Source organism: Perna viridis, chromosome 11 (genome assembly GCF_037379345.1).
Source record: "Perna viridis isolate PV_CMFRI_1.1 ecotype Kerala chromosome 11, ASM3737934v1, whole genome shotgun sequence".
Taxonomy (NCBI): domain Eukaryota; kingdom Metazoa; phylum Mollusca; class Bivalvia; order Mytilida; family Mytilidae; genus Perna; species Perna viridis.
In genome coordinates, this window is record NC_142455.1 from 25,895,435 (window position 1) to 25,910,215 (window position 14,781).

The window sequence follows — 14,781 nt, forward strand, 5'->3', positions numbered from 1 at the left end:
ACATACCAGTATTTAACTTGGATTTTTTTTTAATTTTCATTTTGATTTAATATAAATGATTGCTCCATTAACCCATGCCAATCTAGGGTCAAATCTTTAAATTTTTAATTGAAGTATGTATGATGTATGTTTGGTACTGTGAAAAAACTTTTTGTTTGTCAGTGATTATGTCAAACCATAAATTCTGATTCCAATAAATGGTAACAAATTTATATAAAACTTTTATACTATAATGAAATAAATGGATTCAATGAAACAAAGCATAAAAGATGTTATCCACAAGTTAAAAGCACCGTCACAGCTAGAATAAAATTAATTCATCACTTTCATTGAATTGTTGTTTCAGTGACCCAGGTTACAGTGACTTTGTCTACAACTACACCAGGTTTGTAAATTATTATTTGTTATTGTTGAAGATTTGTTAATTAATAAAAAATAAAAATAAAAATTATCCTAGGAAAATGTTATTGTTTCTTTCTAAGGGTACCTCTTTTGATTTTGAGGTGAGGGCTTCGAAAATTTCTACAGATCATTTATTTATTTTAATATTTTAATTTACAGTTTCAATATTTATTTTTCACATGTATTGAATCAAATCATTTATTTTCATATAATATACCAATATGTCAAAGCATAATGTTTGGATCAGAGTGATTTGTAAGTTTGGATCAAAGTATTTTTTTTTTCAAAGAAGTCTTTATCAAAATATTTATTTTCATAAAAGTCCTCAAAATTCTAAGCAGTTAGCTCCCCCTAAAAATCAAATGGTTATCCCTGTATTATCCATTTTTAGTAGAATTCTGAATCAGACATGCCAAGTCTCACACAACTGACACAATTAAGATCTAGACTGATCACTGTTAGCCAACTATTAAAATTCAACAAATCTGATCTTTTGATAAGTTTCCATTGACCTTTCAGATTTTTTGCAAACCTCCTGCATGTGGCTTCTCAAAACTGAACAGTCCAACTAATGGGGGTGAGGGATTATTTTGTAAAAAATTAGATTATTCAATTTGAGCAAAAAATATTTTACTTAGCCATGGACAGAAGAAAAATATGACTTAATATTTTCCCCATCACTTAAAAATGTTGGTTTTCAAATACATTTTTTTAACTCTGGCTGCTGCTGAAAAAAAAATTTCTAACTCAACAGAAAATCCCAGGCCCCTCTTGAGAAGAAAATGGCTTGTGCCTTAGTCATGTGCTAAATTTTATTTGGATTTTCTTACAGCAAATTTATTTCATCAATATTAATTTACTATAAAAAAAAATTTCTGTGTAACAGAAGCTAAAGAGTTGATGCAGTAGTAATGTTTCAAGTGCTTATCTTTTTGAATACTGGTGACAGAACAAAAATAATATCAATTAACTTGAAAAAAAACAAAGTTAAAAATTATTCAATACTACATAGTTGGATCTTAGATAAATAGCATTTCAAAAAGTTCAAGATCTGCCACTTATTTGAATCTGAAGCTTAAGATCAAATTACACAGTATATCTCATTGTTTGAATGCTGATGAAGGATAGACACATAGGTTATCTAAAATACTTATTGTGATTTTTACTTTCATGTAGTGATGCTGAACAAAATTTGATGTTTATTAATTTTTTATTTTCTGCATGTTTTCTCCATCACCTTATAATGTTGATTGTGGACTATTACTTTAAACATACTTGTTTTCATGGTGTACTAATTTTTGCTATTTTTGCAAAGGAAAGAAAACCGTGTAAAATAGTAACCGTTAAATTTAATTTTTACACTATATAACTCCAAACCTTTTTGTAATTGCAAAAATTGATTGCTGGAATTATGTTCGCTTGACAGAATCTGCAAAAATTTGCAACCTCAAAAATTGATACCTGTATAGTATTGAGATGAAGTATGTACATGTATATACATGTATACATATTTATCTTTTCAGAACATTTCTGTATATTCAGTCAGGAGGCTTTTGAGAAATTCTTTGGCCATGAACAGATTAGTACCGTTGGTTACATAGAGAAAGATGGTAATCCTGGATTAACAAGAGAGGACGAGAGAGTTGTTATTGATGACAGAATCGAGGCTAATGTTACTGTCCACGTAGCTTGCAGTAATTGGTTAGTGTTGGCATGTTACTTGAAATGAAGTGCTAGTTGCTAAAGTTAATTGTTAATTTCAACCCCATTAGACAAGTACAGAACAGTGGGGCATGAGAAAGGTTAACCGAGAGCTATTATTGGTTAATTTATACCCCAAAAAATGCATGAAATTTTGCAAAATTTTCCAGAAAGAAGGGAGGGGAATTCCAACTTCGTGGGACTCTGTATCCACTGCACAGTTGCCCTGGTTTGATATATAACTGATTTAAACTGCAAGCAAAATCTTTGGTTGTGGTATTGTTTAGATATAGGAAGAAACCATTTTATTTTTTTTTTGTTTTTTGTGGGGGTAGGATTACATTAATTAATCTATGCTTTTTAAACCCAACCACTTGAGTGATAACCTCTGAAAAGCTATATGTCTGTCTATCTGTCCAAAAGATTACATGTACTCAGTCTGGTAATTTTTTCACCACGTCTTGTCCTACATTTTAATTTCATGCTTGATTTTATTCCAACATCAGAAACCAAACAAGGACACTCCCTTACAATGATTAATGGATACAAAGAATTGTGACGTATCAAATTTGTGCATCAAATATCAAAAGAGGAAGATGTGGTATGATTGGCAATGACAAGGTGATCCACCAAAAGTCAAACAATGAACAATTAAACTTCTACAGATCACCACATGGTCTTTGGTGATGGGCTAAACCCATACCACTTTTGGCAGTAATAATGAGATGTTCATGTATAGCATACAATCTCCATAGTTAATCCTCTGCAAGTCTACTTTTAATGGAACACAAAAAGTGCATCAAAAATCTAAAAGTATCATATTTTCTACAGGTTGAAAAATATTTGTTCCATCATGGTGATTGTTCCATCATGGTGATTTGTTCCATCATGGTGATTGTTTTCTTCAATTGATTGTTCAACATGTTCAAAACTCTTTCTGAATCTTTGAATATTTCATTCATATTTACTGATTAGATGATCTTGTGCATAAAATGCACACAATACAGAAGTATTTGTAAAAATAAGATTCTTATACCCCCCAAAAATTATGAATTTAGGAAATTGAGAAGCAGGATTTTACAGGCAGTTCCTTATTGTATTTAAACAGTATGGAAAGTTAAATTAAAAAAAATATCTCACTAGGTGCTAAAAATGTTAAATTGAATATAAGATTTACAGAGATAAACAAACAATAGGTAAATAATTGCTTGCAAAGACAGATTAATTAATTTTTTTTTCTAACAGTACCTGCAGTCTTGATGGTAATATGGACTGTGAAGTTGGCACTTGTGAAGGTAATTTATCCATGATTGTAACAGTATTTTATAACACCAGTAAACTGAGTTTATGAGGGTATATAGAAATCCTGTCTGTCAGTCCATCCATCTGTGAATCATTCTTTCTTTCAAGCTTAGGATCGAGACAATCACTTCCTGTATGTAGACTTATTTATTTATGTACTAGCAAAAGTTGGGGTGTGGTAAATCACTAATGGGCATTAGCCCTCAGATTTCTTGTATAGAAGTTGAAATTCTAGATTGAAATACTTCACATTAAATTCTTGTTACTTAGTTATGATTACATATGCGTTGTCAGTGTACAAATTTCATTGTTATATACGTCAAAATTTATGCAAAACTTAGAATTTCCCACATACAAATGTAATATTTGTGAGAGAATTATTGTTAAATTTCTACATTTTCTGTAAAAAATACTAAAAATAGAACTTTTGCATATAAAATTGGCTCTTATATAAAAAATTTCCACATGAGACTGTGTCAATGAGAGAGAAGGTAAGGAGATATGCATTATTTTTCATTTTCTTCATGCTCATACTATCAATAAAGGACTTTTTTGTGTATTTTATATGAATTTAAATAATTTTTGTTACATATCAGTAAAAAATCAATTCAAAGAATGGTTCTTGTCAGAAATATACCCAATCCTATGCTAATGATTGATTTTATGTCTTAAATGTTTGATTTTATTTTTACACAGAATGTGTTTATTCCAACTGGAGTAATTGGACAACCTGTAACAAGCCATGTGGTAATGGACAGCAGGAGAGAAGGCGATTACTAATTACACAGGCTAACCCCAATATTTGTCAAGAACCTGTCAGAGAAACTAAAGACTGCAATACACAGGCTTGTCCTACTTCAAGTAAGTCAGACAAGCTAGAGACAGGTTTATCCTACTACAAGTGCTGTAAAAGTATTAATTCACGTTTTGACAAATATAGAATAGTTCCTGTAAAATTGATTTTTAACACGATAGAGCACTTATCATTTTATTAAACTGCTAATGTTGATACCCATGAATATGTTCACTTGACAGAATCCATGAAAATTAGCAACCGTGAAAATTAATATGTTTATAGTAAGTCAGACATTTAGCTAGAGACAATCTTGTCATACAAGTAAGTCAGACATGTAAGTCAGACATGTAAGTCAGACAAGCATGAGACAGGCTTGCTTCATTACAAGTAAGTCAGACAAGCATGAGACAGGCTTGTTTCGTTACAAGTAAGTCAGACAAACCAAGGCAGGCTATTACTATTACAAACATAAGGCCAAAAAGCTAGAGACAGGCTTTTCCTGCTACATGTAAGTTAGGCAAGAGACGGGCTTGTCCAACTAAAATTTAGTCGAAAAATCTGGAAACAGTGATATTTTCTACTACAACACAGACAGAAAGATTTTGTGTTGTCCTTTTTCAGAAGTGGGGAATAAATATGCTACTACTCAGTTATACATTGTATCTTTTAATGTGCTCCTTGGAAAATTTGCCACATACATGTACATGTTTTAAATCATATTGAAGCATACTAGTAATTTATGTTTAGGACTGGTGTAGAAAAATGTGATTTTGTGGGAAAATACACATTCTTTCCTTTATTAATCCATACAGTAAACAAATATTGCCTTATGACTTTTAAGCCACTCTTTTTATGAAAATCTTCAGCCCAAATCATGCATTTTTTTCATATCTTTTCATATGTTTCACATGTTGGTCCTTATCATCTGAAAATGTACATGTGTGTTCAGTAGGAAAAATACATTTTTAAGAAACTAACATATTTCAAAATTAAGTCAAAAGATGAAGACATATAGTCAAGAAACTGTAAAAGGAGAAGCAACATACATAAACGTAGAACACATAGAATTGAAATGAAACATCCAGAAAACTAAAGTTTAATATCTGACAGCAACTTGGACTATGCCACTGCTTTTCTAGAAACACTTGCTAAATTTTGCATTTCCAAAACATAGGAAGAACACTATATATGGTCTTGTACTATTCTTGGTTTTACAGCCACAACCCCAGTTTGTACCAACTGGGTAGAATGGTCTGCTTGCTCAGCTCAAACTAACTGTTTGGAGGGGTCAAGAACTAGAACAAGAACATGTGCAACAGAGACTGACCTAGAATCTGAACCTTGTATTGCTGACTGTACTTCAAGTAAGTGTAGTATTTACTTATTGTTATCCTCCGGGGCAGTCTGTTTACAGTGCTATAATTCAATTATAAAAAAACATAATGAAAGTTGTTTATCTCAAAGTTAATTCCCATTTCAAACTTCCTTCACAGCTCCAGTGTGTGCCCCACCATACATTTATATGGAATGTTCTAACTGTCCCTCAACCTGCCGAGACTATCGACTGCCAGAAACTTGTTCCAGTCCAGATCAGTGTGAGCCAGGCTGTGGATGCCCAGCTGGTTTCATACAGCACAATGGTGACTGTATCCCTGCTATAGAATGTCCTTGCTACAATGACAATGGTGAAGAGGTACCAGAAGGATTCACTTTTGCCAAGTCAAAATGTGAAGAATGGTAGGTCTTAAAAACTGACTGCTTGTCTGATATTTAAAAGAAAAATGGTATGATAAAGGTTTGTCTTTGATGTTAATAAATTATAATATTATTGCATTGAATTTTAATGTTGAGATCCCAATAATTTGGTTTCAATTCACATAATGTATAAAACTTCATTTTTCTTGCAAATGGCATAATTAAAATCACAATTTTGTAAAAATTGACAAAATCACAATAATTAAGAAATTTGACAGTAGTTGATTAGACAGAATTAATGAAACTGTTTCAAGTTATTTTCAGGGCAAATAAATATTTTAATTACTGAAGCATTTCCATTTAAAGTTTAATTCCTGGATACATGCACATGGTTAGAAAAAAGTACTGAGTCTCCTTCAGACTTCGGTCAAGTCAAAGTGAAACAGAGCATGTCTGCTATGCTAACTAATTTTGTTGATGTTTTTTTGGTTTAACATATTATTAGAATAATTGCTAATCCAGTTTTGGCAAAACTCACATGCTTGACCAGTTTGACAAATTTCTTATTTCTGTCCGTGCGTTAATATATTTTTTAACCATAATAACCATTTATTAATACTGAAAATAATATGCCGAAAGTTTTTTAAATTTTCTATTTGTCAAACAATGTCAAAGTCATAAAGCATCTCTTCCTATAGTGTTTCATGTGTAAAACTCATTTTCAATCATTTTGTTTGTAGCAAATGTAATAGCAATGGAACCACAACCTGTTACATGCGTGCTGACTGTAAGTTGACTTTTAGAACTAGAATCTCATGATAAAAGAATATTGAAGCATCAAAAGCATTGGGATTGTTCAGAGACATCAGAATCCAAAGACATGAACAGCACATGAAAACAGGAAACCGAAACAATCCACATACACTATATAGACAACAGAAAAAAGAAACTTATTACATATAAAAAACTGAAGATGAAAAAAAAAAAGAAAACAGCACCCAAACCACTGTAAGCATTAGCAATGTGAACAAAAAAAAGGTGTGGTATCAGGTGCTCCGGAAAGGTAAGTATGTTCTTCACCAACAGCAGCACCTGTCACTAATGCTGAAAAAGACATCAGTAGTGGCAAAATCATCAAATGAAATCACAGTATTTATATGAGGGTTGTAAAAGTTTTTTTTTCATTTCATGTAATTTTCAAATTTCTTGATTATGAATTATTTTCAGGTTGTGACTGGGCTGATTGGGGTACATGGGGAGAGTGTAGTGAATCCTGTAAAGATGGAGTTCACAGTAGATACAGGTAAAATTTTGTAATTCTACAGGTACATGTAAAATTGTGTAATTCTACAGGTACAGGTAAAGTTGTGTAATTCTACAGATACAGGTAAAGTTATGTAATTTACAGGAACAGGTAAAGTTGTGTAATTCTGATGAAGGTTTAGATGAGGAGAAAACAAGAATGTAATGCAATGGGGGAATTCTGTGTGTTGTTTTTTAAATTAACACCTAGAACCCCTTTTCAAAATCCCTGGATCTGTATCTTTTATTATACCATTATTGATTAGGAATACTTAATAATTTGGTTTTCTTGGTTTGATTAAACCATGAAGTTATTTAAACTTCTGTATTTTATTACCATGCATAAAAAAGTATTGTATGTAATGTAAAATTTCATTGAATTTTGAACCAAATGACCTAGGAAATTGTGTCCATGGAATTTCCTTGTATGCATTTTCCATATTGTTTCCTCTTAATTCTTTTCACAATATCTTCATAGACAATGGGATACAGAATAATAATCTATATCCTTTTGTTTTCAGGGAGTTGACAAATGGTAATCCAAGTACATGTGGCAGTAATGTAGATACAGAAACTTGTTCACCAACCACTATACCTGATACATGTATACAGTGTATCCATGATGACAAGTTTTATTCTGTTGGAGAAATCATCAGCGTACAGGATGAAGGATGTACTCTATGGTAGGTATAACTTGTAGACTTGGAATTTTTTTATTGATTTTGTAGAATGCCTAAAAAGTTTGTCATTTGTTTTTTCATATGTTTGTCATATGTTTGTTATATGTTTATCATATGCTTTTTATATGTTTAAGACCAACATGAAGAAAATTGTGAAAATCATAGATTAAATGAAACAGATGTAACTAATCAGTTTTATTGTAAAATGATGTTTATTTTTCGTTAAAGTTAACAAAATAATTAAATATATGAGCACAGTTCTGGCTATTTCTTTTCTGTTCTGAGTGATTATGTTTGCCATTTTACACAATGATATCATGTTAAGGGTTAGCAAAATTCTGTATTACAAAAAAGGTACATAAATGATACAGAAGCATAATTTAAAAATTTACTTGCTAGCCCAAAGTGTTGAAAAGAGTAAATTCAAACATGAACTATTCAAATTTTGCTGAAAGTTTTTTACAGTGTAGTAATTATACCCCAGCTAAACGTGTGTGCTATATTGGAATCACCATGTCTTTCTTGTCAAGTAAATCTTGGCTGCCAGTGGATGTATTGATTTCATATGTGGCTTTATACACTAGATGGGGCAAAAACTGTCAGCAAATTTGATTGCTGTCCAGTATCGACTTCCTGTAAAAGTGGGGTATACCTAGTATGCAACTTGATGTTTCACATACAACTTTATAACCTGTTTATTAAAAATTGTTTATAAGACTAGACTGTGTTTTTTTTTCAGTTATTGTGATTCTACCCACAATGTGTACTGCACAAAGGATAACTTGGCTGTGGGTAGGTTCTCTGGTTTTCTGTGGACAGACATACTATTTTACTGCAACCTAAGTCTAAAAAACTTTTTTTTCATACGTTTAGACCTTCAAAATTGCACTGTGCACAATACATAAATGTGATCTATACACACCAAAATACGGTAATTGTACCTGAGCAGTCATTGCTGAGTTGTGAATTTCATTTTAAAGGGAAGGTTAGGATTGAATTTAACCAGTACCAGATTAACAAGTAATGAATTATGGCTTAGTTAAAAGGCAATATGTTACCAAGGAAAATTATCTAGATTGGTTTCAGCAAATATTTTATAGAGTGGAATTAAAAATGGAAATTATATCAGGAAAAAGAAAAACATAAAAATTAGGGATATAAGATTTAAATTCAGCCTAAAAAAACAACAAATAATTGGTAATTTTACTTCTAAATGTTCTAAATGTAAATCTAATGTTAGGATGTCATGAAACACAAATGTCTACCTTTTTTTTTAAGTTGATGGACAATGGGGTGATTGGACAGAGTGGACGACCTGTAGTACATCATGTGATGGAGGCAGTAGACGTAGGACACGTATGTGTAATGATCCCTTACCTGCCTGTGATGGTCTGCCATGTAATGGAACTAATACAGAGACAGAGGATTGTAATGTTGACCTGTCATGTAAGTTAAGACAAATGTTATTATATGTTGTTATCTACTACATGTACTACCAACCTGTGATAATGGATGTTTGATGGAGAGTTATAGGTACAAAACAGCTTGTGATGCAAAAGTAAAGATTTTTAATAAGACCATGACTGACCATGCAAAAGAAAACACCTTTTTCAAATTTAAGGGGGCAAACATCAGATCCGCCACCTATGACTCCATCCTTGACCATTACTTTTGAATGAAAAAAAAAACATTTATTTGTCATGTAGGATAAAACTTTACAAATTAAACTATATCTGCTGACTAAAATTAGTCTTGTCTACTATGCCATACTCAAGAAATTAAAAGCCTAGCAAAGGATGACCTAGACTTTTAAAAATTAAAAAATTGAAAATTATTTAAGATTTGTGTTTTGTGTTATGTTTTTGATTTTGTTTTAACTTTTTCATTTTTTTCCTACATCTGGAGAATTCATGTTATAAGTTATTTCCTAAAAAAATGAATTAATCTAACAATAATTATGTTAGATATTTCAAAGTTCCTTCTTCATTATTATAAATATAATTTCGAAACATAAAAAATTAAAGTAACCTTTTTACATTAAAATAAAAATTAGGGAATATACAAACCAAAAGTTCTAGTGATTGACTACAATGTTTGTCTATGACCATGATTTATCATGTGTTCCATGTTTGTAAAATCTGGGGTTGGAGTGTCTTCTATAATAAATAATCTCTATTCTCTATAGGTTGTACAACCACTGATTGGAGCAGTTGGACAGAATGTTCTACAACATGTGGAAATGGCGAACAGGCCAGATTACGAACATTTGTAGAATCATCAGACCAAAATGCATGTCCTCACATTAATACAACAGAAACAAAACCATGTAATCTACAGGACTGTAAGTGGTCTAATGTTGAAATGGTCTCTTACTTTTTATACCCCTGCAAACAAAGGAATTACCTAGTCTGTCTTTTCCATTCTTGTAAGCCAAATCTTCTTAAACCACTCTTGAAATCCTTCATATGGCCCATAGACAATATTCATGACAATGCTGGGTTTGATATAGATTTAACAACTTAAATCGGATTAGTTTTGAAAATGAAAGTACATTGCAGAAAAGTTAAGATTTATGGACAAAATTGTAGAGTGTGGTATACAAGATTACCCTGTGGGTTTAATGTCATTTAATAAAAAATCGTAATTAAAATTTATGTGATATTTCATTATCTGCTATCAGGTACCTGCGACTATGGAGAATGGACACAATGGTCAGAATGTACCGTTAGTTGTGGTTTTGGGGTCACACGAAGGTCACAGGAACTCCTTATACCTAATAATGCATGTGAATCAGTCAATGAGGAATCCAAAGACTGCTACTTGGAGGATTGTCGTAAGTTGAAATTAATTTGAGGTGCAAATAAGTTGAGTATAATGTACATATATTAAATATGAAAGTTGGAAGACTATAATAAAGTCAAAAGGCGGACATGGCAGATAACACTAAATAACTGAAAGCAAGCACTTTGAAAACTGAACCAAATGAACAATTTATAACTGGACTCCACAAAACAGATTAAAGAGAAAACCATCACTTTGTTTTGTGTATTTATTACTATGTTTCTTTTCATTTTTACCATAGTGAATTATTCTAATTGTAATATTGAAAGTAAATTTATTGTGTAAACTGATAGATAATTTACTAAAATACTATCTCAAAAAATGAAGATGTGGAAAATGTTAGGCATCAACTCTGACACAAAAAGTTTGTATTAAAGGGCTACATTTTGCTCCAAAATTAATATGCATGTACAAAAAACTATTATTTATTTGTGAACTCCGAATGGTTGCCATGGATGGAGTATGAATGAAATCAAAGGTAAAGCGAAGTACTTTGGTTTCAGCATGTCTGAAGAACTTTACAACATACAGCAACCATACCCAATGTGAGACAACTTGTGCCAATCGATTCAACCCAGTTGCACCAGAAGATTGTCAGACCATCTCAGAAGGATGTATTTGTGAAGATGGATACTTCCTGAACCAGATTGGGGAATGTGTCAAAGAAGAGAACTGTTCTATCTGCTACACCCCAGAACCTAAAGATGTAAGCTAGTTTAATGCACTTTACCATCAATGTTCTTGATTTTGACTGTTTAGATCAGTAAAAATATAATTTTAGGTTTTGCTTATTAGGGACAGATACTTGTTTTCAAATAATATGAAGCTATGTTCTTATATATCATCAACCAATGGATATATGCAAGACTACCTATAGCATATACTGTGCATCCACCTTAAAAGTTTAAACAACCACTTCTTAAATCTATACGTCATTTCCTAAATAAGTTATTTCCTACAGAACAATTTTGAGCCATTCTTGTTATAGACCATCTACATAAACAGGATGTTGCTGATACTGAGCATAATCTGTTCCTATTATGAATATAAGGAAACAAAATTGTACTTGATAGACCTGGGGACTTTCAAAATTAAAAAAAAATTCTTTGGTTGAGATCTTTTGTTTTTATGGTGAATAAAAATCAGTATATGATGCTTTAGATCTAACACAGGAACCAGACATTAATAATACAGTATTATTAATACTACATTCCATTTTTTTCATAGCATTCAGTGTACATTTGAAACTCCAACATTTTGGATTTATAATGTTACAAACAGTAACAAATTTTCTCCAAATCCAGTAAATGTTTGTGGTACCAGAGCATGTTGATGTGTTTCATTAGACAGTTATGGAAGACTTAAAGGATGTAAAAATGTATATTTCAAAATGAGTTTTGCCTTCACAAAGTTATGAAGGTACTTGTCATTGTGAAACTGCAGCTGAAGCGTTCCCTACAGATGGTTTTTGAAGGGCATGGGCATCGTATTGTGCACCTCTTATCCAAATCAATTTGGACTTATATGTGCATGTAGTGACATGGTGGGGGGGGGGCTATCTCTTAATTATTACTCCTTCTATACCACTGAATGAAATTAACAGAATCTTTATTACATGTTCCCATTGTGGTCCATCTATTTTAGATATATATCTATATATCTATATTGATTCGAATCTATTTGTGGGTTTCACTTAGAAAAACATGTACTTTCATTTGTGAATTTTGGGACATGGGGGACCTATCTCTTATCAATTACTTCTCCCTTACCATTGAATGAAACTTTCACAGAACCTTTATAACATGTTCTCATTTGTGCACATCCTATTTCAGATTTGAATCTAAATCAATGTGAAGGTCAAAAGATGCATGTTGTCAAATGGGGGGTATCAAGTTAGTGAGCATTGTTCGCAGGTTTCTGAAGTATTTTTGTGTTTATGTACTGAAATTGATGTTAATTTGTGCATGAAATGCTTCAAATGTGCTTCTAATGTACTAAAGAGCTGGATTATTTTTGCCTTTTAAAAAGCTATAGGAAACATTACTGTAGCAAATAGTTATTTGAAGTCTAAATCCACACATATTGTAGTTTAATACTGTGTAGAAAAAAACATATTTTGGTAGCCACTTATTTTCAGCAACTACTTACTTTGAAAGACTATTATTTAAATTTACCATTTACAATGTATTTGTGAATGCTATATTTCAGAATGGAGATATATGGATCAACCCTAACAACACATGTGAGATGTGTGAGTGTATTGATGGCGATGTCAAGTGTACTAGGAAATGCCAAGTACCTACTTGTGCTGCTGTAAGTATTAAGATCGAATGTTGATCAAGTATTCTGAAAGCATAGTCACTTTTCAAGGGGAGATATTTTGGTGGGGAATTCTCTAAAGAAAAGTAATTATAAATATATATACCAGTATATTGAATTAATGACTGAAAACTTTCTGTTAAGAATATGAAATATTTTCAATCATGTTAAAGGTCATGTTAAAAGATCAATGTTTTCTAAATTAAAGTTTTAAAGAATGTAGTTAGTAATCTGTAAATAAATTAATATTAAAAATATATAACAAGGCATATTTAGATCTAGACATTGCCCATTTTCAGGGTGAAGAGCTGGTCTATGATGCTAATGATATTTGTTGTCCTGTCTGTAAACCGGTACAAAGTAAGTCAATTTTATTCTTGGTTCAGCCTGCTTCAAGTTAGGATGCATAAATGAACAGTATTGAGTGTATTGCAACTTGAATGTTATTTTTAGATTCTATCATGATTTCACTGAGGAGTTTAAGCAATTTGTCAAACATGGAGTGTCATAGGAATGAAATAAAATTTTGTGGACACATATTTGTATACTAGCTTTTGTTTTTATCTTTACTGAAAAAAACATGTAATTATCATAAAAATGACACAAAAGCTAGATACACATAAAAAAACACCATTTCCTGTATATTTTTATTGATGAAGTTCACTGCCATTATATATTTTTAAAATATCCTTTTATAGAGAAAATTTCAAATCTTGTTTTATCCATAAATTCACTATTATGATGATCCTTGTAAAAGCAAAGTTTTATTTTCATTTTACCAGCAACCTGTACCCTGCACACTGACTTCAGAGTTCTTCAGAGTGGTGACTGTGTAACTCCTCAGCCAGTTTTTGTCAGCTACTGTTCTGGTTCTTGTGGTAACAGTAGCTCTATCCCTATGCTTGTAACGGGTGATCAAAAGGGAATCAACTTAGGTATCCAGCAGGATTGTAAATGTTGTACTGGTGAGGTAGATAAGATGGTTACAGTACCAGTTGTTTGTGGACCTAGTAAAACAGCAGCCTCGGCTACAATAGCATTGATGAAAAGTTGTGGCTGTGATACTTGTACAGAACTCAGTTCTAATGGTATGGCCATTAACCCTGTAAAATTGTGTAATATGTGAAACTCCCCTTAAAAAGGCTGCACATTTTTATTTTGGGTGACAAGTTGCATGGTAGGTCTATATGATAAAATGAATAATTATTCATTCCAATCTGTCTGTTCTTGGAAAATAATTCGTTGAAAATTCAATAGTCTTTTATGTATTTCAGTATCATTTACAGAGTTGTCTCCTTTAATTTTGAATTTTACATTGTATGTAATGTTTACCACTTAAGAACAAAGGTTATATAAAAAGCCACATGTTACTTTCTGTTTTCTACAATATTTTAAACAAAATATCAAAAATAAAAATATGTTGGCTTCCCAACCATGAATCACATTTTGCATGAATCTTATCTGGAATACTATTTCAATAATTAAAAAAAGATAATTCAAGACTTCATGGAAAAATAAAACTACAAAAAAAACATGTATGATAAGAATTAAAAAATAATCAATATGATTTGTGATTTTTATTGTTGTTGATAGTAACATGTTGAACTATATTGGGTTTTTTCTTTACAGGTTCATCCAGCAAAAAAAGATAGTGGAAGAAACTTGGATTTATAGTGACAGTGTGACAAACATTTAGAACTTTATTATAGATACAATTTAGAAGTAAAATTATTTGCATTGATA

General features: G+C 31.5%; 1 protein-coding gene across 1 annotated transcript in view; it reads left to right on the top strand.

The window, feature by feature from the left end:
* Nucleotides 1-14,781, top strand: part of LOC148603515 (uncharacterized) — a 37,431-nt gene extending 22,650 nt beyond the window's left edge. Inside the window, exons 4-21 of the mRNA XM_088551443.1 lie at nt 347-385; nt 1,926-2,103; nt 3,349-3,398; nt 4,102-4,266; nt 5,419-5,565; nt 5,695-5,938; nt 6,637-6,683; nt 7,124-7,199; nt 7,720-7,881; nt 8,618-8,670; nt 9,157-9,324; nt 10,064-10,219; nt 10,559-10,711; nt 11,223-11,425; nt 12,928-13,032; nt 13,338-13,398; nt 13,821-14,126; nt 14,668-14,781. Of these exons, the coding sequence (XP_088407569.1) occupies nt 347-385; nt 1,926-2,103; nt 3,349-3,398; nt 4,102-4,266; nt 5,419-5,565; nt 5,695-5,938; nt 6,637-6,683; nt 7,124-7,199; nt 7,720-7,881; nt 8,618-8,670; nt 9,157-9,324; nt 10,064-10,219; nt 10,559-10,711; nt 11,223-11,425; nt 12,928-13,032; nt 13,338-13,398; nt 13,821-14,126; nt 14,668-14,690 (2,336 nt within the window). The 3' untranslated portion in view covers nt 14,691-14,781. The remainder of the gene's footprint in view (nt 1-346; nt 386-1,925; nt 2,104-3,348; nt 3,399-4,101; nt 4,267-5,418; nt 5,566-5,694; nt 5,939-6,636; nt 6,684-7,123; nt 7,200-7,719; nt 7,882-8,617; nt 8,671-9,156; nt 9,325-10,063; nt 10,220-10,558; nt 10,712-11,222; nt 11,426-12,927; nt 13,033-13,337; nt 13,399-13,820; nt 14,127-14,667) is intronic.